The following is a 26,929-nucleotide window of genomic DNA, read 5'->3' as shown; positions in this document are numbered from 1 at the left end:
TCTGCTCTCATCAAATCAGCCCTGTTACCTTATTCCTGGGAGGTTGTAAAGGAGCAGAGACCCTCTCAGGGTCTCACATCTCTGGGTCTCCAGAGAATGGGACTGTGCATCTCTGGGTCTGGGAGCATCTTTTATTAAAAAATATTGTTGACAGCGCTGATCTTTGCCTTTCTATTCAGACAATGAGTGAAGGAAAAAGAAAAGGGAACATTTGGTGTGGAATATTTCTTTGAGTCATGGTTTTGCCTTTCTACTGAAATAAGCTTTGGGGACCTATTTAAAATAAGGATGTACTCACTTGTTTGTTTTATATCCTTTCTTTAACAATCACCTAAAGATGCTGCTGCCAGGAGGCTATGGTTCAGCTTTTTGTAATCTTAATGCAGTTTATATGTACTAAGTAGTCTTTAAGTATTTCAGTTCAGTTCAGTTCATTTCAGTCGCTCAGTCGTGTCCGACTCTTTGCAACCCCATGAATTGCAGCACGCCAGGCCTCCCTGTCCATCACCATCTCCCAGAGTTCACCCAGACTCACATCCATCAAGTCGGTGATGCCATCCAGCCATCTCATCCTCTGTCGTCCCCTTCTCCTCCTGCCCCCAATCCCTCCCAGCATCAGAGTCTTTTCCAATGAGTCAACTCTTCGCATGAGGTGGCCAAAGTACTGGAGTTTCAGCTTCAGCATCAGTCCTTCCAAAGAAAGCCCAGGGCTGATCTCCTTCAGAATGGACTGGTTGGATCTCCTTGCAGTCCAAGGGACTCTCAAGAGTCTTCTCCAACACCACAGTTCAAAAGCATCAATTCTTCAGCGCTCAGCTTTCTTCACAGTCCAACTCTCACATCCATACATGACCACTGGAAAAACCATAGCCTTGACTAGAAGGACCTTTGTTGGCAAAGTAATGTCTCTGCTTTTGAATATACTATCTAGGTTGGTTATAACTTTTCTTCCAAGGAGTAAGCATCTTTTAATTTCATGGCTGCAGTCACCATCTGCAGTGATTTTGGAGCCCCAAAAGATAAAGTCTGACATTGTTTCCACTGTTTCCCCATCTATTTCCCATGAAGTGATGGGACCAGATGCCATGATCTTAGTTTTCTGAATGTTGAGCTTTAAGCCAACATTTTCATTTACATGCTATTGTCTCATTTAGTGATGGTTTTTTAATATCTAATAAATAATATGTCAAGATGATTAAGAAGAAAACCCCATTCTGTCCCATTCTATTTAGTAAAAGTTACAATTTCTTGACTTGTGACTTAAATAATGTTTAAAATGGGTTCACTATGGTATCATTAGAAACCTATAGGCATAAATATAACTTAACCATGGCTATTGAACCTTTGAAATGTGGCCAGTTTTGAATTGAGATTACTATAAGTAGAAAATGCCTTCCAGGTTCCAAAGACTTAGTATGAAAAAAAGAATGTAAAATAGCTTCTTAATAATTCTTAATATTGATTACATATTAAAATTATTAATATTTTTATATATTAGGTTAAATATTAAATTAACATTTCCATTAACATTAAATTAAAATTAATATCAAATTAACTAATATTAAATAATGTTTAAAATTAATCTCACATATTCCTTTTTACTGGTCTTAATTTGGCTACTATGCTGTGCTTAGTTACTCAGTCATGTCCAATTCTTTGCAACCCTGTGGACTGTAGCCTGCCAGGCTCCTATATCCATGGGGATCCTCCAGACAAGAATATTGGAGTGGGTTGCCATCCCCTCCTCCAGGGGAATCTTTCCAACTCAGGAATTGAACCCAGGTCTCCTGCACTGCAGGCTACTAGAAAATTTTAATCATATATGGTTTGAATTATATGTCTATTGGCTAGTATGGAGTAAGCTTTACCAGTCATTCCTCTGATTATTTTTTTTGCCCTGATTATCCCATTGCTCCTATTTTATATATAAAATATGTATATTTTTTATCTGTTTTTTAATATATTTCATATATCTGTTTGGTTTTTTTTTAATTTAATTGGATTTTTCTTAACTGTTTATTTGGGTGGCGGGGGGAGGGGGGGAGGTTGTGCCTAGTGGCATGTGGGTTGTTAGTTCCCTGACCAGGGGTCACACCTACACCCCTTGCATTGGAAGCACAGAGCTTTAACCACTGGACCACCAAGAGAGTCCCCTACATATCTGTTTCTTTCATAGGAAAAGTTTCCCCAAGGTAAGAGTGGGATATGGAATTCTTGCCAACCAGTCAAGCTAACTGTATTCCTGGCCAACTTCTGTTAGTTCTGCATTCATGGGGTCTTTCAAATACACCCTCTCTTTTGTTCCTATGGGAAGCCTAGTAATTCACATGGTAAAGAATCTGCCTGCAATGCAAGAGACCCAGGTTTGATCCCTGGGTCAGGAAGATTCCCTGAAGAAAATGGCAACCCGCTCCAATATTCCTCCCTGGGAAATCCCATGGACAGAGGAGCCTGGCTGGCTGCAGTCCATGGGATTGCAAAGAGTCAGGCAGTACTGAGCACACATGCACGTATTTGTCTAGGCTTCCTGTTAGACCATGGCGAGCTCCTGGAGTATCGGTTTTATGTTTTCTCTCCCCTAGTATGTGGCATGGAATTACACTCAACACAAAGGAAACAGTGAGTGAAGGAAGGAAGGAAAAATGACTGTGTTTTTAAAATCTAGAGAAAGATTATGCCATGCACTTATTCTAATCGAGATAGATATACTGCATGTAATGTACATGAGGGCATGCTTGTGTGCATGTCTTTGTCGAAGGCAAGTAGGTGAGAAATACTGCAGTTATGGTTGCTGGGGAGAAGAGATAGTTAGGAACTTTGGGAAGGTCGTGTACACACTGCTATATTTAAAATATATAACCAACAAGAACCTGCTGTACAGCACAGGGAACTCTGCTCAATGTTACGTGGCAGCCTGGATGGGAGGGGAATTTGGGGGGAAATGGATGCATGTATATGCAAGGCTGAGTCCCTTTGCTGTCCACCTGACACTACCACACATTGTTAATTGGTCATACCCCAATAAAAAGTGTCTTTGGTTTTGTATTGGGGTATATAAAATACATAAAAATTAAATTTAAAAAAACGGTGGTTTAGTTTTAGGTCCTGTACTCCATGCACTGCTGGAGTGAGATCATATATGTGGAACTCCCCAACTCCGAGCTCACGTTTTGACACATAAGATCCTTTCTGGTCCTTGCAGACTGTCTTCTTATAGGGTCTGTGTCTTGACGCCTCTTCTTCCCACAGGGCAGTGGCCAGTTTGAATACTCCCTTCATGCCGTCAAATCCCAAAGTGTCCTCCATGGAGATCATCAAGGCCAACCCCGCCTTCAATTATCAGCTCTACTTCCAGGAACCAGTAAGTTCAGGGCCCTGCCAGCCCACCAAGGGTTTTGTTCTTTCTCCTTCCTCCCTCCTTCTCCCTGATGGTCTGATCTGTCTCTGTCCTCTTGAGTTTTCTGTGGCTTCAGTGAGAAAGGTGTTCACAAGAAGGCTCAGGTGAAGCTAAGCTCAGCTGGTCCTTCCTGAGTGATGGCAATTCTGCATGTGTGTGTGTATTTGGGGTGCTGATGGAACAGCAGTGTGGTGCATGAGGTTCTCTGCTTCTCTGAAATGGGAAAGCAGGGGGCTGAGTGTTCATTTGGAGCCACCTCTTCTTAGTTCTGTGGCTGAGCGGCTGGTGAAACCCACCTCTAGTTGTGAACACCTCCTGGCTTCCTGCCTGGGACCTGATATTTCTGTGTACTGAGGAGTGATGTTTGTAGTTAGACAGCACTGGAGCCTAAAAGCCCCTCACCAGATCCCCTGGAAATGTCCTTTGAGAGATGTGGGAGGCTTCTAGGTATCACCTGTGTGCCTCAAAGCCTAGGATGCCTTTCAGAGTTGCTTCCCAGGGTTTGAGTGCTGTGTGACGCATGTGGCTGCTTTCCACCTGTCCCTGGATTCCCTGAGAGCAACGTCGTCCAGCCTGGCTGCCCTCCTGCAGCTGCCCTCATCTGATCCTCCTCCATTTGTGGGCCCTGCACTCTGATGCCCAGCTATGTCTGGGTAATTCCAGAAAGGATAAAAGATGCTCCCTAACACTCCAAAGAGAGAAGGATGGATCGAGTTTATTGATAAAGATCATGACAGCATCTCACCACAGCTATCCAGCCTTTGCCTGTCTGCCACTCGTGTGTGTGTGTGTGTGTGTGCGCGCGCGCGCGCTCGGTTGCTAAGTTGTATCCGACTGTTTGCAACCCTATGGACTGTAGCCTGTCAAGCTCCTCTGTCCATTGGATTTCCCAGGCAAGGAAACTGGAGTGGGTTGCCATTCCCTTCTCCAGGGGATCTTCCTGACTCAAGGATCTAACCCACGTCCCCTGGATTAGGAAGATCCCCTGGAGTTAGAAATGGCAACCCACTCCAGTATCCTTGCCTGGGAAATTCCATGGACAGAGGAGCCTGGCAGACTACAGTCCGCGGGGTTCCAGAGTGGGACACAACTAAACATGCACACATGCATGCAGTTTCCCACCGTGCGTGTATGTGGCTCATCCATTCTTCCCTTGATGGACGCTTGGGTGCCTGTCGGGCCAGGTAGTTCTGTTGGCATCATCACGTGGCCTTCTCTCCCATCTTTTCAGCTGAGCTGGCTCGAGGAGTCTTACTCAGCGGCCTGAGACCAGACACTCGACTGGGTCAGGATGCTGACCTTGCCTTGTTTGTCCTCAAAGCCCTCACACCTCCTCTTCAGCCACACTCAGAGGGAGTTTGGATTTAATCTGTGCGTCCTGTGCATCCAAGCAGGGAGGGGAGGGGCAACCCAGGATAAGCTCAAGGTCAGAGTGACCTCAGGGGAGGGGGAAGGATGCTTACCAATAGCAGCCATTGTAGAGCAATGATTTTTGTTTCAAAGGTTGTTACAGTCATTGTGGAAAAAAATCAGTACCTTTATTGCTCTGTGGTCACTGTTTGGGGCTGACTTCGTTCTTAAGGACAAAGCTTCTTGGCAGGGAAGTGTTCTATATTCAAATTAGTGATCTGGCTACTAGAAGACCAGATTGAGTGAATCCAGTATCTGGGGCTGGTAAGATGGGCCCCAAGCTCGATCTTAAGGAGAAACCATGGCAGCTGATGCGTCCCTCCAGCCTGTATACTCCCTGCTCAGTGAGGAAATGGACAAGCCCTGTCCGCTTCTGTCTCTACACTCAGTTTCCTCATTTGAAAAAGGTGGGTCTGGTTGGATAGTTTTCATCCAAGTGATAGCTTTAAAGATAAGCTGAATTCAGGCCAATAAACAAAACACAACATAAAGCAACTCTTTGATTCAGGGGTGGGCCCTGGGAGCCCTGGGCTTCCTAGGTGGTAAAGAACCCGCCTGCCAGTGCAGGAGATGTCAGAGACTCAGGTTCAATCCCTGGGTCAGGAAGATCCCCTGGAGAAGGGAATGGCTACCCACTCCAGTATTCTTGCCTGGAGAATCCCATGGACAGAGGAGCCTGGCAGGCTACCGTTCATAGTGTTGCAAAGAGTTGGACATGACTGAGTGACTCAGCACGCCTGCAGGTACTGGGAGCCCCTCTTTCCCACCCTTTACGTACCCTGCACCACCACCACCACCCTCCTACCTCCCTACCCCAGCTGCCACCTCTCTCCAGCCTGCAGGTGGCGTCTGTGAGCTCTCAGGGGTCCAGACTCCTGTCCCCAGCCCTCCCACGTCAAGTTCTTCCGAGCACCTCGGGATGTAGCTTAAACAAATTCCACGTTGAGATCCAGCTCTTTGAACTGTTAGCCAACATGTACTGTCCTGTCCTGGGAACTCTCCAAGTCTGGTGGAAACTCAAATCAAAAGCTGTGTTTTTCTTCTCAGGGAAGGGATTATGACCTTCACCTTTTTGTAGAAAGAAAAGGAGGAGGAGGAGAAGTCAGTGGCAGCTCAAGACAGCAAAGACAAATAGAATCAGCTAGGGTGACTTCAGTACGACCTGTTCCATTTTTTTTTAATCTTAAGATTCTGACCCTGGGGACATCTCAGCACGTCCAGTGTGTCCTATTAACCCTGCCTTCTCCCACCCCCAACACTGCTTCCTCTTTATTTCTCCTTAGCAATGTATTTATATTTTATTTCTTTGGAGATTTCATGGTGCCCATGGGTGTGCACGTGTGTGTGTGTAAAACCATAGCTATGGGCAAATTTCAAGCACCAAACACACTTTCAGGTGTTTAACCAGCTGAAAAACTAGGGAATAGAGAGAAAATTTAGGGGGAAATTATAGGTAATTAACAGAGATGGTTTTGAGATAGAAGGAAGGAACCTTGACATCCACATCCACATTACCATCTACATCCACATTACCCTTGATGTTTTGAATCTTTCTTAATCCCTGCTGCTGCTGCTGCTAAGTCGCTTCAGTCATGTCCAACTCTGTGCGACCCCACAGACGGCAGCCCACCAGGCTCCCCCATCCCTGGGATTCTCCAGGCAAGAACACTGGAGTGGTTGCCATTTCCTTCTCCAATGTGTGAAAGTGAAGTTGCTCAGTCGTGTCCGACTCTTTGTGACCCCATGGACTGCAGCTTACCAGGCTCCTCCATCCATGGGATTTTCCAGGCAAGAGTACTAGAGTGGGGTGGCATCGCCTTCTCCATCTTAATCCCTAGAACACAGTAATTCCTTGAGCTACAGAGACTGCTGGTGGTTTGTTACATCATTTATTCTTTAGGTATTTCATGGCTGCTATCTGAAAAAAAGTACTGAGTTGTCTAAAATAAAAAGTCAGATCCCCCTTCACTTCTGTAGAACTAGCTACTATGAATAGCTTGATGAGTATTTCCCAGATGTTTTAAAACTATGCTTTTAAGTGTGCCTGTACTTAAGCATATTGTTGTTCCCTCTCTCAGTCATGTACAACTCTTTGTGACCCCATGGACTGCAACACTCCAGGCTCCACTGTCCTTCACTGTCTCCCGAAGTTTTCTCAAACTTATGTCCATTGAGTCAGTGATGCCATCCAACCATCTCATTCTCTGTTGCTCCCTTCTCCTCCTGTCCTGAATCTTTCCCAGCATCAAGGTCTTTTCCAGTGAGTCATCTCTTCCCATCAGGTGACCAAAGTATTGGAGCTTCAGTGTCAATCTTTCCAGTGAATATTCAGGGTTGATTTCCTTTAGGAGTGACTGGTTTGATCTCCTGGCTGTCCAAGGGACTCTCAAGAGTCTTCTCCATCACCACAGTTTGAAAGCATCAATTCTTTGGCACTCAGCCTACTTTATGGTCCAGCTCTCACATCTGTACTTGACTATTAGAAAAACTATACAGACCTTTGTTGGCAAAGTAATGCCTCTGGTTTTCAGTACACTGTCTAGGTTTGTCCACTAGGGAAGTCCCAGAAATGCACAATTTTATCCAAGTCAAATTGAGGACTATAATCCAGAAACAGTCTCTCAGAAAATTCTGAGAACTGTCCTACCAATTAGAGGTCTAGACACAGTTACACTTTTTGAGACAGAGAGCTGTATATTAAATGATATCTTATCAACAGTTTACACAATCTAGTGAGTCATCATGGCTCATCGTGGCCCCTTACAAGGTCAAGGTTATCTTGTAAGGAGTTGTCGATGTGAGAAGAATGTTGTTCTTTATGGTTGAGCAGGTTGAGCAGGTATTTCTGCTGATGAGGATTTGCTCCATGTCTAATGCAGATACACAGTGCACAGTGTCGGGGGAGAGGAGGCCGAAAGGCACAGAAAAAAAAATTTATGTCTAAATTTTTCTTGTCCTGCCATCAGTTCAGTTCAGTTCAGTCGCTCAGTTGTGTCCAGCTCTTTGTGACCCCATAAACCACAGCACTCCAGGCCTCCCTGTCCATCACCAACTCCCGGAGTTCACTCAAACTCATGTCCATCGAGTCAGTGATGCCATCCAGCCATCCTCTGTTGTCCCCTTCTCCTCCTGCCCTCAATCTTTCCCAGCATCAGGGTCTTTTCAAATGAGTCAGCTCTTCGAATCAGGTGGCCAAAGTGTTGGAGTTTCAGCTTCGACATCAGTCCTTCCAATGAAAATCCAGGACTGACCTCCTTCAGGATGGACTGGTTGGACCTCCTTGCAGTCCAGGGGACTCTCAAGAGTCTTCTCCAACACCACAATTCAAAAGCATCAATTCTTCAGTGCTCAGTTCTCTTTATACTCCAACTCTCACATCCATACATGACCACTGGAAAAACCATAGCCTTGACTAGACGAACTTTTGTTGGCAAAGTAGTATCTCTGCTTTTTAATATGCTGTCTAGGTTGGTCATAACTTTCCTTCCAAGGAGTAAGTGTCTTTTAATTTCATAGCTGCAATCACCATCTGCAGTGATTTTGGAGCCCAGAAAAATAAAGTCAGCACTGTTTCCACTGTTTCCCCATCTATTTGCCATGAAGTGATGGGACCAGATGCCATGATCTTCATTTCCTGAATGTTGAGCTTTAAGCCAACTTTTTTCTCTCCTGTTTCACTTTCATCAAGAGGCTCTTTAGTTCTTCTTCACTTCCTGCCATAAAATCTGCATTTTCTTTCACACTTTCTTTGGTAAATAGGAGCCTACAGTAGAGGGCAAAAAAATAAAACAATCCATGTGGTCATTTAGAAGACATTCCTACCAAAGTATTTATCTCACATTCTTTCCTTTTTTCTCCTCTCTTCTCATCCATCTAGCCTTTGTTGGGATCTATTTATTACCCGGGCTATCACAGTGGGAATAAAAATATAAGTAAGATACAGTGTGTGTCCCTAAGAAATCCCCAGGCTTGTGAGGGGACCAGATCCCAAACTAGACAATTCTCATGCAATCAAATAACTTTTAACTGTTAGGTAGTTAGAATAGGAAAAAAGGAGTCCAAAATGGTGGTGGCTAAAAGACAAAGAAAGGAAAAAGCCTTCAAAAATGGAACAAAAGAAAATCTGAGTCACTTTTAACTATGGCGGTAATAATAACAACAATAATCACCATTTATTGGCATCTCTCCTATATATACTCTACCAGGCACGATCAGAAACAGGCATTATCTCCTGTTATCCTTATAAAACTCCCATTTTACAGATGAGGAAACTGAGGCTCTGGAAGATTAAGTTGCCCAGTTAATAAGGAGAAGTAGTGGGGCTGCCCTGGTGGCTCAGACAGTTAAGAATCTGCCTGCAATGCAGGAGACCCAAATTTGATCCCTGGATTGGGAAGATCCACTGGAGAAGGGAATGGCAACCCACTCCAGTATTCTTGCCTGGGGAACTCCACAGACAGAGGAGCCTGGCGGGCTACAGTCCATGGGGTTGCAAAGAGTTGGACCCAACTATGTGATTAGCACTTGCAGTGGGGCTTGAAACCTTGTTTGTTGGATTCCAAAGTTCATCCTTTAATTCTTCTGATCAGGAGCACAGAGGGAGGAGCCCCATCCAGTGAACTAACAGGAGGCTCGTCATTGGTCTGTGGGACTTAAAAATAGAGTAACACCATTTATAAATTACAGAGAGCCCGAGAATATCAACAGGGCACACCACCAGAGTGCAAACGCTCTTATCTCCTCCTCTGGCCCTCACCTTTGTCCTCATCACCTCTGTTGATCTGATATGCTTTCATGTGGGTGGACAGACTTATTTACCTTTGTGTTCTCTTTGATTTTCTGGTTGACCCTTTTGATATTCATTTGCTCTTTTATGGACTGTTTGCACTCTGCAGCCTATCCAGACCTCTGACCCCGTGGAGATTCCTCCACACGCTGAGACATATCCCAAGCTCAGGAACACCAAGCTGTTTCCCAGATGGGGGCTGCTCACAATAAATAAGAATGATGGGGCTTCCCTGGTGGCTCAGTGGTAAAGAATCCACTTGCCAATGCAGGAGACACAGGTTCGATCCCTGATCCAGGAAGATCCCACATGCTGCAGAGCAGCTAAGCACACAACTACTGACCCAGCACTTTAAAGCCTGGGAGCCGCAAGTGCTGAACCCACATGCTGCAGGCATGGAAGCTTGGGCGCCCTAGAGCCTGTGCTCCACAATGAAGCCACCACGATGAGAAGCCTAAACACTGCCACAGAAGGGTAGCCTCTGGGGGGTTGTCGCAACTAGAGAAAAGCCTGAGCAGCAGTGAAGACCCAGCACAGTCAAAATTAAATAAATAAGAAAGCAAAGAAACCAACAAAAAGAAGAAGAATGATGACCTGTGGTAACATGCGGGGCCTTTATTGAGCACATAAAATGCACTGCCTTCCATGGCTATTTCTGTCCTCGACATTCATCACGTCACTGATGGCCACGACTGATTCTCCATCCTGATGGAATCTTATGCTTGTCAAAGGATTATGATTAACATGCCAACATTGCTTTCATCAGAAAACCTCAAACCGCCGATGCAGCGCTGCTTGGTGATAAATGTTTCCTTGCCTGTAGTGCCGCTGCCTTGTAAATCCAGAGCTCTCGTGATGTGCAACCTACACAATAAACAAGTGCAGGGTAGCAGGACCTCTTAAAGTGTGCAGGGTCTGAGGGCCACCAGCACACTTTGCCAGCCTGGCTTACAGGACCCTCCTCTTAAAACAGAGCAGGACCCTATCAGGGTCCTTGCCCCAACCCCACCCATATCATCTGCCAGCCTTTTGTCTGTGGAAAACTGTAGTCAGAGAATAAGTTTAATCAGACAAGTGAGAAATAGTTAAAACAAAGGAAAAGAGTCAAAAGAAACCAAATAACAGTAATGTACTCATTAAGCATAGTTGAGGACCTTTAGTTCTTTCTCAAGGGCTATAGGTAATATTCTGAGTCCTCTCCTGTTAAGTTGTCTTATAGATACTGAAATCCCAGGTTGACGATGTTAACTACATGATGACCAAACTATAGACATGACATGCTGCTGCAGCCGTGTCCGACTCTGCGCGACCCCAGAGACGGCAGCCCACCAGGCTCCCCCGTCCCTGGGATTCTCCAGGCAAGAACACTGGAGGGGCTTGCCATTTCCTTCTCCAAAGCATGACAGTGAAAAGTGAAAGTGAAGTCGCTCAGTCGTGTCCGACTCTTCATGACCCCATGGACTGCAGCCCACTAGGCTCCTCCATCCGTGGAATTTTCCAGGCAAGAATACTGGAGTGGGGTGCCATCGCCTTCTCCAACAGCCATGATGTAAGCTGCCACAATTCTAAGAACTGAGCTCAGAGAAATGGAAACAAATGGACCCTGGAACTGAAGACTGACTGTACCTAAAACAATCAAGATGATGCTGGTTGGACCACCGATGACCAATTTGAAAGATGACTGTCAGAGCTGACTGTGCTGTTTCTGCATGTAGTTCCCCCACCTTCTGTCTATAAAAGCTCTTGCCCACTGGTTGCCAGTCGGGGTTGGGAGTCAGCCTTTGGACAGACATCTGCCACCCTCTCCCTCCAGTTGTCGACAACTGAAATGAAGCAAACTTTCCTTTCCACCAACCTGGCCTGTTTATTGACCTTTGAGCAGCAAGCAGCCAGACCCCACACCCTGCTTTCGCTAACACTCTCTGGGAATGTTACTAGCAGGAGACAAATAAACCTTTCACTGCATCCAGCCTCTGGTCCATCCAAGACCAGTCACAGATGCCCCCCGGAGTGGATGTTTTCCTGCTTTCTCAGCGTGGACCACGGAGAGCACATGAAAGACCCAGTAGGATCCAGGAAGAGCAGAGCTGTTTTATTGTCATGAGGGAGGTGGGGCTTCAAAGAGAAGGCAGGGTTTGGTACAGGGTTTGATTAGGCGTGGAAATGACCAAAGAATCAGATATGGATGAAAGAGTCCAGTGTACCAACTTGAGCTCTCATGTGGCGGGAAGAACTGGGAGCACAAATGATACGTGTCCCAGCTCCTTAGCCAAAGACACCTTACTGTCCTGTTCTTGGGGAGACAACCTGGGTCCAAATCAAAGGAGTTGGTTTTGACATTACTATGGCAATTTGAGACCCATGGTTGGAACCGCCTTTGGCTTCTAGGCCTCCTCCGAACCCTCCTCTTCCCCTCACCACCCTTCTGCCCCCAACACTTCATTCCTGCCCCAGTCTATAATAATAAAGTGAATATTATAAGTATTACATTCTCATTGTAAAAATTTAGAAAAAGAGAAAAAAAAGTGATAGCCATAAACCTACCTCCCAGGTTTAGGGTGGAGTAGAGGGGACCACTGGAGAAGGCAATGGCACCCCACTCCAGTACTCTTGCCTGGAAAATCCCATGGATGGAGGAGCCTGGTAGGCTGCAGTCCATGGGGTCGCTAAGAGTCGGACACGACTGAGCAACTTCACTTCGACTTTTCACTTTTATGCATTGGGGAAGGAAATGGCAACCCACTCCAGTATTCTTGCCTAGAGAATCCCAGGGACAGGCGAGCCTGGTGGGCTGCCGTCTCTGGGGTCGCACAAAGTCGGACACGACTGAAGCAACTTAGCAGCAGCAGTAGCAGTAGAGGGGACCACTGTCAGAATCCCATATTTTATTTGAAGCTTAAAAAAAATGTTTTTCAATATGAAAATTCAAAATTGTACACTTCTGGTGAATCTTGGGCTGGATGGGACAGAGGTCACGGGCTTCTTGCTTTGGGTCAGATAGGTTTCCGAAATCTCTGCCGCATCTTTCATTTTGCTTTCTTGATTGTTTTAGGGAGTGGCTGAGGCTGAACTGGAAAAGAACCTGAGTCGGACTTTCAAAAGCTTCTTCAGATCAAGCGATGAGGTGAGGAGTGCGGGACGTGGGGTGGGTTTTCAGCAGAAAGTGGGAGCTGCAGGGGTGCATCTGCCTCCTGAGGGAGGATGCAGGGATGGGAGGATGGGGGTGTCAGGGTCTGGCAGTTAGCAACTGGCCTGCTTTTCTTTGACTTCTGTGGTCAGGGTGATTGGGGTCCTCACTCCCACTGGTCCCTTCATTATAATGGGGAAAGGTCTGGTCCAAACTGAAACACACCAGGAAGGCTTCGAAATATATATATATAGATGAGATGGTTGGATGGCATCACCGACTCGATGGACATGAGTTTGAGCAAGCTCCAGGAGCTGGTCAAACACGGTTGGTCAGGCAGGGAAGCCTAGCGTGCTGCAGTCCACAGGGTCGCAAAGAGTCAGACACGACTGAGTAACTGAACTGAACTGATCATAATGGTGACAGTTAAGAAGTTATTACCATTATCATTTGCATATGCATAATTGCTTATGAAGGTACAGAGTGAATTGATGCTTCTAACTCTTTTCTGGAGCAATGCAAGAACCTAGTCTGCTTTATCGTGGTAATCCCACTGTCCTGTCTTATGTGTTAGGAGTCACTGTTGCTTTGTCTGGTCAGTGGCTGCTCAGATGTCCCGATTTTTGCCAGTTTCTTTGCTGAGCACTTCTGGCACCTCACTCTTTGATACTCAGTTCAATTTCTTTCTTCCTGAAGTACCTTCTTTTGTAGTTTTTTCAATAAGTGTTTGTTAGGAAAAAACTCATCATCTTTTGGTCTCAAAAATATCTCTTTTTTTAAAATTTTTTATTTTTACTATATTTTACTTTATAATACTGTATTGGTTTTGCCATTTGCTCTTAGGCCTGAGGAAGAGTTTATCAGAGCATTCTAGGTTGACAATTATTTTATTCTAGAAACTTCTATCACTGTTGGTAAGAAATCAGTCTCAAGTCTACCTTCTGTGTATTGTTTGTCTTTTAGTCATGTCTGATCCACAGTTTAACCCATCTTTGAGGTTTTAATTTCAATGAACAGTTCTTTGGTTTTTTTTTAATTTTTGAAAGTTGTATTTGATTATTTTTCAAAGCATTCAGATCTCTGTCCATAGAGTCTCGGTTCTAGTCTTGTTGTTCAGTCCCTTCTTCTGTCTTAGTCTGACTCCATGTGACTCCACGGTCTGTCCATGGGATTCCCCAGGCAAGAATACTGGCCAGGGTTGCCATTCCCTTCTCCAGGGGATCTTCCCCACCCAGGGACTGAACCTGGGCCTCCTGCACTACAGGCAAATTCTTTACCATCTGAGCCACCAGGGAAGCCACATTAATCATTTTAAGCATACTCATTTTTTATTCTCTCTCTGTTCAGGTTCTATTACTTAGTATTCTTGAAGAGTCTTGTTTACTGTTTGCTTTGCTTGCTGTCTCTTGCAGTGGGGCCTTATTGTGTATGTGGGGGTAGGGGAGAGAGTTCTGTAATTTTGGTTTGCGAGCTCATCTTCAGTAGCACTTAATCTGCTCCAACCCGCTTCAGATGAAATGGAGGAAATGCCCTTCCTGGGTGGTCCAGCATTTATTGCTCCTGCCAGGCCTCCTGGTGGAATTTACCAGCCCAAGCTCCCTTTCACTACTGTTGTGTTTTACTTCACTTACTGGGGCTTTCCAGATCTCACAGTGTGGATTCAAACTCAAATACATGCAAAGGCAGACTTATAGCTGTGATTTCCTAGGGAAGTGTTTTTAGCGTCTTCTTAGTGTCAAACTGAATAGACAGCTCCCTTGATTTCTCTCTATCATGGTGGGTGGGTTTTTCCTGCTGCTGCTGCTAAGTCGCTTCAGTTGTGTCTGACTCTGTGCGACCCCATAGGCAGCAGCCCACCAGGCTCCTGTGACCACGGGATTCTCTAGGCAAGAATACTGGAGTGAGTTGCCATTTCCTTCTCCAAAGTTTTTCCTAGTCCACCCTTTAACTGATGACTCCAGATTGACTCTGTGGATAGCAGGGACAATCTGATTTTTAACTTCCCATCTGCCATAGACCTAAGGCCTAATCTCTTGTTCCTATTGGTTGGTACACCCAGGGTTTACATTGCCAAGACCTGCAAACACCCAGAAGCGGCTGTAACCTGGAGCTTGGTGGGAGCTATCCCTACTCTGAGCACTCAGGACCCGCCTAGCTCTCCTGGGCATTTAGAATATTTGTATGGTCTGCTGGCACACACAGGGCTTTTAGACACCCTGTTCATATGTATTTCCTTTGCTTGACCCATGACATTGTTTCTAACTTTTCTCCCTCCAGACTTTCATCACCGTGAGCAGAGTCTGTGAAATGGGTAAGAGACATTCTCAGGAGGAAAGGGAGACAGGAGGGGCCATGGCAGGAACCAGCTGAACGTTAAATGATTGTTTCTCCATCTGCCGGCCGCGGGCAGAAGCAGTCACCTGCCAGCCTGAACTCTGACATGCTTAACATAGAGCCTCTGCTGGTGAATCACATTTACCCTAACCCAGGGTGACCATGAGGCCCCGGCTTCCCTTTACCCACAGAGTTTTAGAGCCAAGAGCTTGGAGAACTCTCAGAGCTTGTCAAAGCATCCTCTACTGATTAGGACAGAGACCCAAGATAGAACCTGACCTCTGCATGATCACCTGGTGCAGGTAGGGAGGAAATCAGGCCAGACCCCAGCCAAGTCACTTCTGTCAAAATTCCCTGGCCTCCCCTCCATCAAGCTCTGTTCCAACAGCCCCCGTTCTCCCTCGCAGTTTGGAAATAAGCAAGGAGCCAGAGCCAGAAGCAGACCAAGTGCTCATCCCCTCAGCTCCTGGATCCAGCACCGTTTCCAGAGAACCTTGCTTGGCACCAAGGCTGTGACTTTGCCATGATTCCCTAGTATTTTGTATTAATAACAATGATCACTACCACTTGTTTGAGCACCTACTCTGTGCATCAGACACTGGGCTAGCCCTTTTTAGTTATATTATTTATAATCCTCATGACATCCCTGAAAACTCTCACTATTATCTCTGTTCTACAGATGAGAAAAATGAGTCTTACAAGAGTGCCAGAGTTTGTCCAAAGTGTCCAGGCTGCGGTTAAACTTCTGTCACTAGTCAGGAACACCTCTCCCTTCCCTCCCTTCACCCCTTTACTCATTCACATGGTCACTGATTCATTCCTTCATTCCTCAAACACTTAAAGTGTACATTTGGTGTAAAAGCAGGAGCAGGTATCCAAACCCATGGGACAGCGTCATTGCCCTCAGGGAGTCCCAGTCTGTTTTTTTTAATTTATTTATTTTTAATTGGAGGATGATTGCTTTACAATATTGTGTTGATTTTTGCCATAGAGTCTCTTGAGGAGGCAAAAAGCACCGTAATAAGACAAGGAGAGGTGGTGGAGGGTCTCAAGAGACACCAAGGTGTTGTAACTCAGACATCTGACCCCGGGGAGGGGATGGTGGTGAAGAAACAAGTGGCTTTTTGCAGGAGGACTCCTTGTGAACACCCCAGAGGAGCCCACCCTCAGCAAGATGGTCACTGAGGAGGACATCCAGTTCTATGTGCAGGAGTTCAAGAAGTCTGGTTTCAGGTAAAGAGGACAGCGCCCCGAACGCAGGAGAGAGAAGGTGGGCAGACAGCTTCTTCTGCTCACGCGTGCAGGGTGAAGCCCAGTGATCTTCCAGCTCAGCCCCCTTCAACGTCTGGCTAGCCTCTGCTTGAATGCTTCCAGTGTCAGGAGGCTCTTTACTGACGATGCTCAGCCTGCTCTAGTTTGGAGAGTTCAGTTTGTTCTCCCTTATGCTTAGGAGTCCCTTCAGAGCACATATTTTTAGCTTTTTTTCAGTCGTGATCTCAGTGAGGATCAGAAGACTGTTCTGAGTTCTTACTTCAAAAGAACATAAAAACCCACATAAACTCAAAACTGCATATGTATTTCTGAACTGGGTAGCAATTTAGGAGCCTCAGACTGAGGCACAGATGTGCTATAGAAAGGAGCATAGAAGGCAATCTGCTCCAGCCCCTCCTCTCATAGGAAGGGAACGTAGAAGCCTGCTTCAGTAATCTTGCCCGGAAAATCCTCTGGACAGAGGAGCCTGGCAGACTATGGTCCATGGGGTCTCAGAGCCGGACACAATTGAGCACACCACTCACACACACTTGGGGCTTCCCTGCTGGCTCAGTGGTAAGGAATCTGCCTGCAGTGCAGGAGACTTGGGAGACATGGGTTTGATCCCTGGGTCCAGAAAATACCCTGGAGGAGGGCCTGGCAACCGGCTCCAGTCTTCTTGCTGGGAAAATCCCATGGACAGAGGAACCTGGCTACCGTCCATGGAGACAGCTGCAGCGTGCGTGCTGAAAGGACACATGGCTCGTCTAGGGTCTTTCCAGGCCCTTGTTCACACTGGAGAAGTCTCAAGGGCCCAACAGCACCAACCCCTCCTGTGCTTGAAGACTGGGAGAATGTTCCAGGCACAGCCCTGGGGCCGCCCTGCTAGTCCGGTGGAGACACCTTGGCATCACTCACTGGTGTCCCATTAGGATGAAGCATCTCCCCGTATCCCTTTTCTTGGGTTTCCTGGGGCAGGGAGAGTGGCTCTGGCTGGTGAGGGCACTAAGCCAAGTTCCCACCCTCTTCTGAGACAGCCCTGGGAGGAAGCAGAGAGTCCTGTGGGGCTGGCTTCTCTGTGTCCCCCCATGCTGGTTTCAGAGAGTGTCAGCTCTCAGTCCAGGGCCATGCCTGCACCAGGCTGTGCTCCATAAAGCCTGGCAGGCCTATAGGGCACCAGGGAGTGACTCCCAGGCTGTGTTCTCGATCCCCTGCCAGAATCTTGGCTCTTCCTGGGAAGACTGGCTCGACGCTGAGCTGGTTGCTGGTGGGGTCTGTAGCACAAACATCTACTAAAAGCTTTCCTCTTTATTTCCCAATCTGCCCCTCCCAGGGGGCCTCTAAACTGGTACCGGAACATGGACACGAACTGGGAGTGGGGCTGCAAAGGCTCAGGGAGAAAGGTGAGTCCCATGCTGTTCTCTCCCAAGTCACCCTGCGGGCATCCATGGACCCAACTTTGCTGGTCAGGGTTGGGGGTGGACAGACTGCCAGCTGCTCTGGGAAGCTCCTCCACTGCAGGGTTTCCTCTTAGGACCTCTGCGCAGCTGCTTCTCTTGGAATGGCAGAGGGTGGGGTGGAGGGGGACAGGGGTCTGCCAGGTGACTGCACCCAGGTGTCCCAGTGGTGTCCCAGCTCCAGGTGCAGGTGGTCCAGGGCAACCCCCAGAGATCACAAGGTTGAAGCCCCCAGCTCACAGGAGCATCACATGCTCTGAGAGAGACAGGAGAGATAGGGCTCTAACCCCTCGGTGTGTCACCTTGACCAAGTCAGTCTGAGTCTCAGTTTCCTCATTTGTCAAGCAGAAGACAGGTTTCCAGTCTCCAGGTCAGCAAACGGAGTAATGGAGTCCCAGGTTTACACTCAGAGCATTAAAAATCTAAGGGAAATTGCATTTTCACGTTCCCCAGCTCATTCAGTAACCCCAGCCATCTCCTTGATTCAGTTGAAAATGAACATCCTCTATGTGCCATGAACTGTGCTAGACTTTGGGGCACCAGACAAATAAAACAAGGGCGGTCCTGACCTCTCGGAATCAGGTATTCAGGCAGGAGAACATGAAACATAGTAGTTAACAGCAGGTGGAGCAGGGATTTTCCTGGTGTTCTGGTGGCTAAAACCCCATGCTCCCAGTGCAGGCAGGCACCCAGGTTTGATCCCTAGTCAGGAAACTAGATCCCACATGCCTCAGCTACGAGTTCGCATGTCACAACTAAATATCTGGGCTTCCCTGGTGGCTCAGACGGTAAAGAATCTGTCTGCAATGCAGGAGACCTGAGTTCAATCCCTGGGTCTGGAAGATCCCCTGGAGGAGCATGACAACCCACCATGCTTGCCTGGAGAATCCCATGAACAGAGGAGCTTACCAGCTTGCTGTTCATGGGGCTGCAGAAAGTCAGACTCAACTGAGCACACATAACTAAAGATCCCATGTACTGTGACTAAGACCTGACAGCCAAATAAATAAAATTTAAAAGAAGAAAAAAGAACAGGATGGGCACGATGGCCTTGTAATCCCTGTGTGACCTTGGGCAAGGCACTTACCCACTCTGTTCTCTGCGGCTGCTTAAGATGGAAATGACAAGCGCAGTGCCTTCCTCAGGATCTGTGTAAGGATACAGTGGGTTGATGCATATGGAATGCTGAGCTAGAACAATGCTTGATACATAATAGTGGCTTAATTAATGCTCTTGAGCCAGTCATCACTCTGCTCTGTGATGGACAAAACCCCAGTGTGATCGGTAGATTGTCTCATAGCGTGAGGGATGAAGATGAGGTCTTTAGGGAGGTGAAGCCCAGGGATCTAAGGTTGGGGACCCCTTCTTCTGAGGTTTCCTTCCAGCTCTTCTCTCCCACCTCCTTCTACACCTGTACTACGCCTTCACATTTTCCCTTGGAACACTGTGGAGGGCGTCCCTCCACACACCCCCACAGCAGCCTCAGGATTCATTTCAGCCACAAAGCCACCCCTGGGTCTTCACTCCTCAGAGGAGGGGGAGCAGTGGGAAGCACACAGCTCTGCATTGTAGGTAAAAAAATAAAAATAAAAATAAAAAGTGCAAATTCCTTAACCAGAGACAATGAATGCCGTCCGGAAGTTGTAATGGTGACATGAGAACAAGAATAAAGAGGGGTCCTCTCAATCCGGCAGTGCCCCGTTTATCAGTGGATAAAGGTGAAGTCATTTAGCTGCCTCGAATGTCACGCTGGTCTCCATGCGGCTGGCCCAGTCACACTCTGGCTGCCCTTCTGAAGCATCCGTTCAGTTCAAAGAAAAGGAATATCAATCTCCATCCATGCAAGGGCATCTTCCTCCTTCCTGGTGCCATTTGGTTGGTTCCAGAAATATCAGTCCCCGGAGCAGACCACATGCATGTACTTACACACACATACACGGAACCTGAGTGGTCACTACATGCCCGAATCCATCCATATTGAGAAAAACAGTCTTTTCCTTCTCTGTGTCTCTTTTACTTTCACACAAAACACTTTCTTCTTAAAAAAAAACAAAAACAAAAAAAAAACTTATTTATTTATTTATTTGACTGGACTAGGTCTTAGGTGCAACATGTGAGGTCTATTTCCCCAACCAGGGATTGAACCCAAGCCCTATGTATTGGAAGCAGAGAATCTTATCCACTGGACTGCCTGGGAAGTCCCCAAAACACTTTCTTTCTGACACTTATTACCACCAAATGTGTGGAGGTTTTTCCCCACACCAAGCAGTTCTCTGCCACACGACCTGGGCAGCCTACAGTTTAACTTAGTTCTGACAGCATCTACCTGGAGAGGGTATCAGAACTCACAGGTTAAGGGCTCAGTCTGACAAGACTGACCCCTCGACTTCAGATGCCAACCCCACATTCAGGTTGCCACCTGTGCTTCCAACTGATTGGCTATAAATTGGAGGGTCTCAGAACCCCACCCCCCGAATCTATTAACTTGTCACAGTGGCTCACGGAACTCAGGGAAGCACTTTTGTTTACCAGTTTATAAAGTGTTATTTGAGCTTTCCTGGTGGCTCAGTCGGGAAAGAATCTGCCTGCAATGCAGGAGGCCCAGGTTCGATCCTTGGGTTGGGAAGATCCCCTGGAGAACCCTAACCCTAACCAGTTGATAAAAGAATTTAATAAAGGACAGAGATGAACAGCCAGATGAAGGGAGGCACAGGGCAAGATCTGGGAGGGTCCCGAGCACTCCTGCCTCTGTCTCCCTGGAGTTGTGACATGTTACCCTTTCAGTGTGGATTTCACCAGCCTAGAAGGTCTCTGAATTCCATGCTCCTGGAGTTGGGTGGATGTTCATGGAGACTTTCTCATGTAGGTGCGATCAATTATTAACTCCACTTCCAGCCCTTCCTCCCTCCCTCCCCTTCCAGACTTGGGGGAGGGGGAGGTAGCTGAAAATCCCAAGCTTCTAATCCTGGCTTTATCTTTCTGGTGACTAGCCCCCATCCAGGAACCCACCCAGAGTCACCTCATTAGAACAAAAGATGCTCTGAGAACTCTTACCACTTAGGAATTTACAAGGGCTTCAGGAGCTCTGTGTCAAGCACCAGGGGCAGAGACCAAGATATATTAATAATCTCTTACACAGTCATTGTAGATCTTCAGTAGTGGTGCCTCCTTCGCACAAAGCATGATGAAAACAAAACCAGACCACAGTGGTGCTGTGAGGGGTCTTTGGGGAGGAGTTAAGAGTGGCTCAGGAGTAAAGAACCCACCTGCCAATGCAGGAGACTCGGGTCCCATCCCTGGGTCTGGAAGATCCCCTGGAGAAGGAAATGGCAACCCACTCCAGTTTTCTTGCCTGGAGAATCCCATGGACAGAGGATCCTAGCTGGCTACAGTCCATGGGGTCACAAAATAATCGGACATGACTTGGTGACTAAACAAGCGGAGGAAGCTACAGGGCGTGAAAATAACATTTCCTTTCCCAGGTGATGGGGGAGCCCAAGCAGGGAGACTGCTTCTACTTCCTGTTAATCTCTCCCCAGATCCTGATTCCAGCCCTGATGGTCACCGCGGAGAAGGACTTTGTGCTCACTCCTGAGCTGTCCAAGCATATGGAGGACTGGGTAAGGGAAGTCAGGGTCATCGGGGCTTCCTGGCAGAGGGCTCAGATGTCCCAGAGGATGCAGAGTGGGATGTTCAGGGAAACCACTTGCTTGATAAGGCCTTCCTCCACAGTGAGATAGTCACCTTTTGGGAGTAGCGATGAAGACTTCCTTTCCACCACCCTTCTGCAGTCTCTCACCACTCACTCACTCTTTCATCTCATGGGCTTTTACAGTGCACTGAGACGCCCTGGGATAGTGCTAGGTAGCACGGGGGTAAAGACGAAGAACGTACAGAGCCTGCCATGCAGGAGCTCAGGGCCAGCAGTTAATGCAGTACCTAAGAGGCTCGGGAGGATGGGGGCACACTTGGGAGCAGGGGCTTCACAGAAACGCCGACCACCACTTCTGGGCTTGAGGAACTCTTAAGGCTTTCCTGGCAGAGAGAGAATGGGAGAGGAGATGGGGTTTTGAGAGGTGAGGGTAGCTGAAAGAGCTCAGAGGATGACAGGAACCCGATAGGCATCAGGGTTTCCCTGAGCCCACTAGGAGCTGCTGAGCTGCATGGACCTAAGTGCATGGGGACCACTGAAGTGGAATTGATGTTGTTCAGTCGCTAAGTGGCATCCAACTCTTTGTGACCTCATGGACTGCCACATGTCAGGATTCCCTATCACCAACTCCCGGAGTTTGTTCAAACTCATGTCCATTGAGTCCGTGATGCAATCCAACCACCACATCCTCTGTTGTCCCCTTCTCCTGCCTTCAGTCTTCCCCAGCATCAGGGTCTTTTCCAATCTTTCCCAGGATCTAGTTTTTCACATCAGGTGGCCAAGGTATTGGAGCTGCAGCTTAAGCACCAATCCTTTCAATGAATATTCAGGGTTGATTTCCGGGGATTGACTGGTTTGATCTCTTTGCTGTCCAAGAGACTCTCAAGAGTCAAACCTGTGATTTGGAAGTGTTCTCTGCCGAAAGCTTGGAGGTTGGTGGGAACTGGGAGGTCTTGAGTGAGGTCACCATGACTGCTCAAGTATCGCGGCTGGATACTGAGAGCATCCGCCTGCACTTGGCCGTGGCTTTGTTAGCATCATCTCGTGTGACAGAGAGACTGTCTCAAGGGCTGCTGCAAGGAACGCCCTTTGTGGACTGTGGAACCAGTCAAGAAAGGGCTGTGACCTACTTTGGGGGTTCAGGTGCCGAAGAGAGGCGGAACAGCCCTGCCTACAGACCACCAGCGAGGAGGGAGGCAGCCTGGAGAGGGGACAAGATCACGGCTGCAGGGCAAGAGTGAACCAAGCTTGACTTGGCCTTTTCCAGGCAGCGAATGGACCAAGACCTAATGGTTCTGAAGGGAGGCAATCTGTTGTGATGAGTATGGGTCAGCCTGAATTTGAGTCTTAGTTCAGCCACTTTCTGTGTGGCTTTGGGCCAGTCACCTAGCTTCTTTTCTGAGCCTTCAAGTTACCCAGAAGATCATGGTCAAGGTGAAATGATGCAGTGTGTTTAGAGCACCTAACACATAGTAGGAGCTTGAGCAGTGGTCATTCCTTTTGTAAATAATGTGGGGTTTTCAGCAGGGTGGCCTGTGGGAAGCAGAAAACTTGCCTTCTGCCATTTACTTTTCTGGATGGGATTTTCTTCCAGATTCCCCACCTCAAAAGGGGACACATTAAGGATTGTGGACACTGGACACAGATGGAGAAGTAAGGAGATGAGGGTCCCTGGGTGGGGGACATCAGGGCTCCTTGTTCACCTCCAATAAGCCGCTCGCTTTGTCACCCCTACCTGCCCGCAAGCCAGGTGACTGGGTGGAGACAAATGGGAATCACCTTCTGTTCCCTTTCCAGACCCACCGAGTTGAATCGGATCCTCATTGAGTGGCTGGAGACTGACGCCCGGGACCTGCCGGTGGTCTCAAAGCTTTAGGGTGCGATGTGTCAGCTGCCAGCAGGCGTCCTGACCTCTTCACCTGCCGGGGCACTGCTCTGGTACCCACATGAAGCTTTACATGTGTGTCTCACAACCAGCAGCATCATTCAGAAGGGGTTCGCAGCCAAGAATTATTTTCTTTCAATGAAATGAGTCAAGTTTGACCTAATTTTAGATATGGAAAAAATCACATGTGATTAATTCTCTGGGTACAAAGGCATCAATTTGTCTCTAAGGATGGTTAGTGTTCTGTGGGGTTCAGAATGAGATGATCAGGGGGTGATTTCTCTTTAACGGATCGATTCACTGTTTTGATGATGCAGAATCAGCAATTGAGAAGCTTTTCAGCAGAGATGAGAGCTCCTTTATTCAATAAAGCAAAGGCAATGATGATACTGCTGTTTTCACTCTTGGGAGGAAGGCAGGGTAACTGTTCTAAGAAAATATCCTGTTCGGGTGAATCCAATTCCCTCTGCTCTTGTGTCTGCAAGACTCTGCATGGCCTAGAACAACGCTGTCAGGTAGAACTTTCTGATGTTATAAAAATGATCTGTTCTGTGCTGTCGGATAGAGGTGCCGCCAGCCAGCCACACTTAGCCTTTCACTCTGTCTCCCTGCTCCCCTGGCATGGTGTCCTCAGTAACTTATGCTCACCTCCCTTGCTGCTCTTCCTGCAGGGAAGTCTTGTGGACAAGGTGGTGTCACCAGGCTGAATTCTGATGAATAGAAATTAACTAGGGAAAAAACAGCATGTGTATCTAGATATATGCAGAAAGCAAGGGGTAGGTTAGAAATGTTAGCAGCTATCATTCTTCTTTTAAAAAAAAATATTTATTTTTATTTATTTGGCTATGCCTGGTCTTAGTTGTGGTGCACGGATCTTTAGTTGCAGCATATGAACTCTTTGTTGCAGCATATGGGATCTAGCTTTCTGACCATAGATTGAACCCAGGCCCCCTGCATTGGGAGCATGGAGTCTTAGCCACTGGACCACCAGGGAAGTCCCAGAAGCTCATTTTTAAGTACTTCTGTGTGCCTGGAGCCCCATACAGACCATCTCTTATTCTTCCCATTTAACAGATTAGGAAACTGAGGGTCGGATAACTTGCCCAAGGTCACTTGGCTAGTGTGGGACAGAGCCTAGATTCATATGCATGGTATCTGGTTCTTCAAGCAGAGCTCCTTCCAGCAAAAGCTCTTCTCTTTTCTAAATCTGGAGTCAGACTACCCAGATCAAACTCTGCTGGGCACCGATCACAGTGTGACCTCAAGAATGGGTTTCCTCTGCCTCAGCTTCCTCTGTTAAAAAAAGGACATTAATAGCACTAAACTCTTAGTGGTTGTATTGTGGAATCTGGAGTCACAAAACATATCTTGAAGGACACACAGGACAGTGGAGTACAGTTTATTACTCCAGCGGGTCCAAGGGGAATCAGTTCCCAACAAGGAGCCTGATGTTTCTGAGAGACTTAGTTTTATACCTCTAGCTAAATGACTGGTTACATGTTAGCAACCTCTTTGATGTGTATGATTGAGCTTTACAACAAGCAGGTACTAGGAGAATAAACAGTTAAGGTTAAAGGGTGGGAACAATGATTATACATCTTAGGTGGGGGCGGGGGGGGGGGTCTCCATGGTTAATCTAACAGGAGCAACCAGACTTCAACTATAATCTCCATTTGCTATCTATAAGGAGGGAAGGAGACCTGGTTTTTGTTAGCAATGGTTTCTTCATTCTTGAGCAGAGTTCAGGCCCAGTTCACATCCTTTCTTTAAGATGTATGACAGGCTTCAAGATGGAGTCTCTCCTGCTTTCTTCATAGTGACCCCAACAGTTGTATTAAATGAGTGAATACATGCAGGACCCCTAAAGCAGTGCCTGGCACAGAGAAAGTGTTCCAAAGCGTTAACTGTATGATTTCCGTTTTTAATTCTTAAAGAGATGGGAATACCTTACTACCTTACCCACCTCCTGAGAAATCTGTATGCAGGTCAAGAAGCAACAGTTAGAACCAGACATGGAACAATGGACTGGTTCAAAATTGGGAAAGGAGTACGTCAAGGCTGTATATTGTCACCTTGCTTGTCTAGCTTATGTGCAGACTACATCATACTGGGCTGGATGAAGCACAAGCTGGAATCAAGATTGCCGGGAGAAATATCAATAACCTCAGATATAGAGATAACACCACCCTTATGGCAGAAAGTGCCGACTAAGGTCCGTCTAGTCAAGGCTATGGTTTTTCCAGTGGTCACGTATGGATGTGAGAGTTGGACTGTGAAGAAGGCTGAGCGCCGAAGAATTGATGCTTTTGAACTGTGGTGTTAGAGAAGACTCTTGAGGGTCCCTTGGACTGCAAGGAGATCCAACCAGTCCATTCTGAAGGAGATCAGCCCTGGGTGTTCTTTGGGAGGAATGATGCTAAAGCTGAAACTCCAGTACTTTGGCCACCTCATGTGAAGAGTTGACTCATTGGAAAAGACTCTGATGCTGGGAGGGATTGGGGGCAGGAGGAGAAGGGGACAACAGAGGATGAGATGGCTGGATGGCATCGCTGACTCAATGGACATGAGTCTGAGTGAACTCTGGGAGTTGGTGATGGACAGGGAGGCCTGGCGTGCTGTGATTCATGGGGTCGCAAAGAGTCGGACACGAATGACCGACTGAACTGAACTGAAGAGGAACTAAATAGCCTCTTGATGAAAGTTAAGAAGGAGAGTGGAAAAGCTGGCTTAAAACTCAGCATTCAGAAAACTAAGATCATGGCATCTCGTCCCATCACTTTATGGCAAATAGATGGGGAAACAATGGAAACAGTGTCAGACTTTATTTTCTTGGGCTCCAAAATCACTGCAGAGGGTGACTGCAGCCATGAAATTAAAAGGCACCTGCTTCTTGGAAGAAAAGCCATGACAAACCTAGAGAGCATATTAAAAAGCAGAGACATTACTTTGCTGACAAAGATCCATATAGTCAAAGCTATGGTTTTTCCAGTAGTCATGTATGGATGTGAGAGTTGGACTGTAAAGAAAGCTGAGCACTCAAGAATTGATGCTTTTGAACTGTGGTGTTGGAGAAGGCTCTTAAGAGTCCTTTGGACTGCAAGGAGATCAAACCAGTCCATCCTAATGGAAAGCAATCCTTAATATTCATTGGAAGGAGTGATGCTGTAGCTGAAGCTCCAATACTTTGGCCACCTGATACAAAGAGCTGACTCATTAGAAAAGACCCTGATGCTGAAAAAGACTGAAGGCAGGAGGAGAAGGGGATGACAGAGGATGAAATGGTTGGATGGCATCACTGACTCAACAGACATGAATTTGAGTAAGCTCTGGGAGCTGGTGAAGGACAGGGAAGCCTGGGGTGCTGCAGTCCATGGGGTCGCAAAGAGTCTGCCACAACTGAGCCACTGAACTGAACTTTCCAGTTTATCCCAGGACAAGGTTTCTGAGAACTTTAAACTCCCAACCACTCCACCACCAGCTCCTCTCTTTTGGATCTGAAAATTAAAAGACTCATATCAAATGCAAATATGTGCCCCAGAGGGTGATGACTACAAAATCTAGATAACATTATTTCACTAACTGTGTCCAGGCTTATTTGTCAGGGAGCAGTTGCTGGAAGAAAGTGAAAGT

General features: G+C 47.0%; 1 protein-coding gene across 1 annotated transcript in view; it reads left to right on the top strand.

The window, feature by feature from the left end:
- Nucleotides 1-23,686, top strand: part of EPHX2 (epoxide hydrolase 2) — a 74,946-nt gene extending 51,260 nt beyond the window's left edge. The window contains exons 12-19 of the mRNA XM_042243107.2: nucleotides 3,250-3,361; nucleotides 12,646-12,717; nucleotides 14,998-15,031; nucleotides 16,185-16,287; nucleotides 17,639-17,708; nucleotides 21,302-21,382; nucleotides 23,009-23,067; nucleotides 23,212-23,686. Of these exons, the coding sequence (XP_042099041.1) occupies nucleotides 3,250-3,361; nucleotides 12,646-12,717; nucleotides 14,998-15,031; nucleotides 16,185-16,287; nucleotides 17,639-17,708; nucleotides 21,302-21,382; nucleotides 23,009-23,067; nucleotides 23,212-23,290 (610 nt within the window). The 3' untranslated portion in view covers nucleotides 23,291-23,686. The remainder of the gene's footprint in view (nucleotides 1-3,249; nucleotides 3,362-12,645; nucleotides 12,718-14,997; nucleotides 15,032-16,184; nucleotides 16,288-17,638; nucleotides 17,709-21,301; nucleotides 21,383-23,008; nucleotides 23,068-23,211) is intronic.
- The last annotated feature ends 3,243 nt before the right edge of the window (nucleotides 23,687-26,929 follow it).

Source organism: Ovis aries, chromosome 2 (genome assembly GCF_016772045.2).
Source record: "Ovis aries strain OAR_USU_Benz2616 breed Rambouillet chromosome 2, ARS-UI_Ramb_v3.0, whole genome shotgun sequence".
Classification (NCBI taxonomy): Eukaryota; Metazoa; Chordata; class Mammalia; order Artiodactyla; family Bovidae; genus Ovis; species Ovis aries.
Note: the sequence above shows the minus strand (reverse complement) of the source record. Positions and strands in the feature narration are given on the sequence as shown.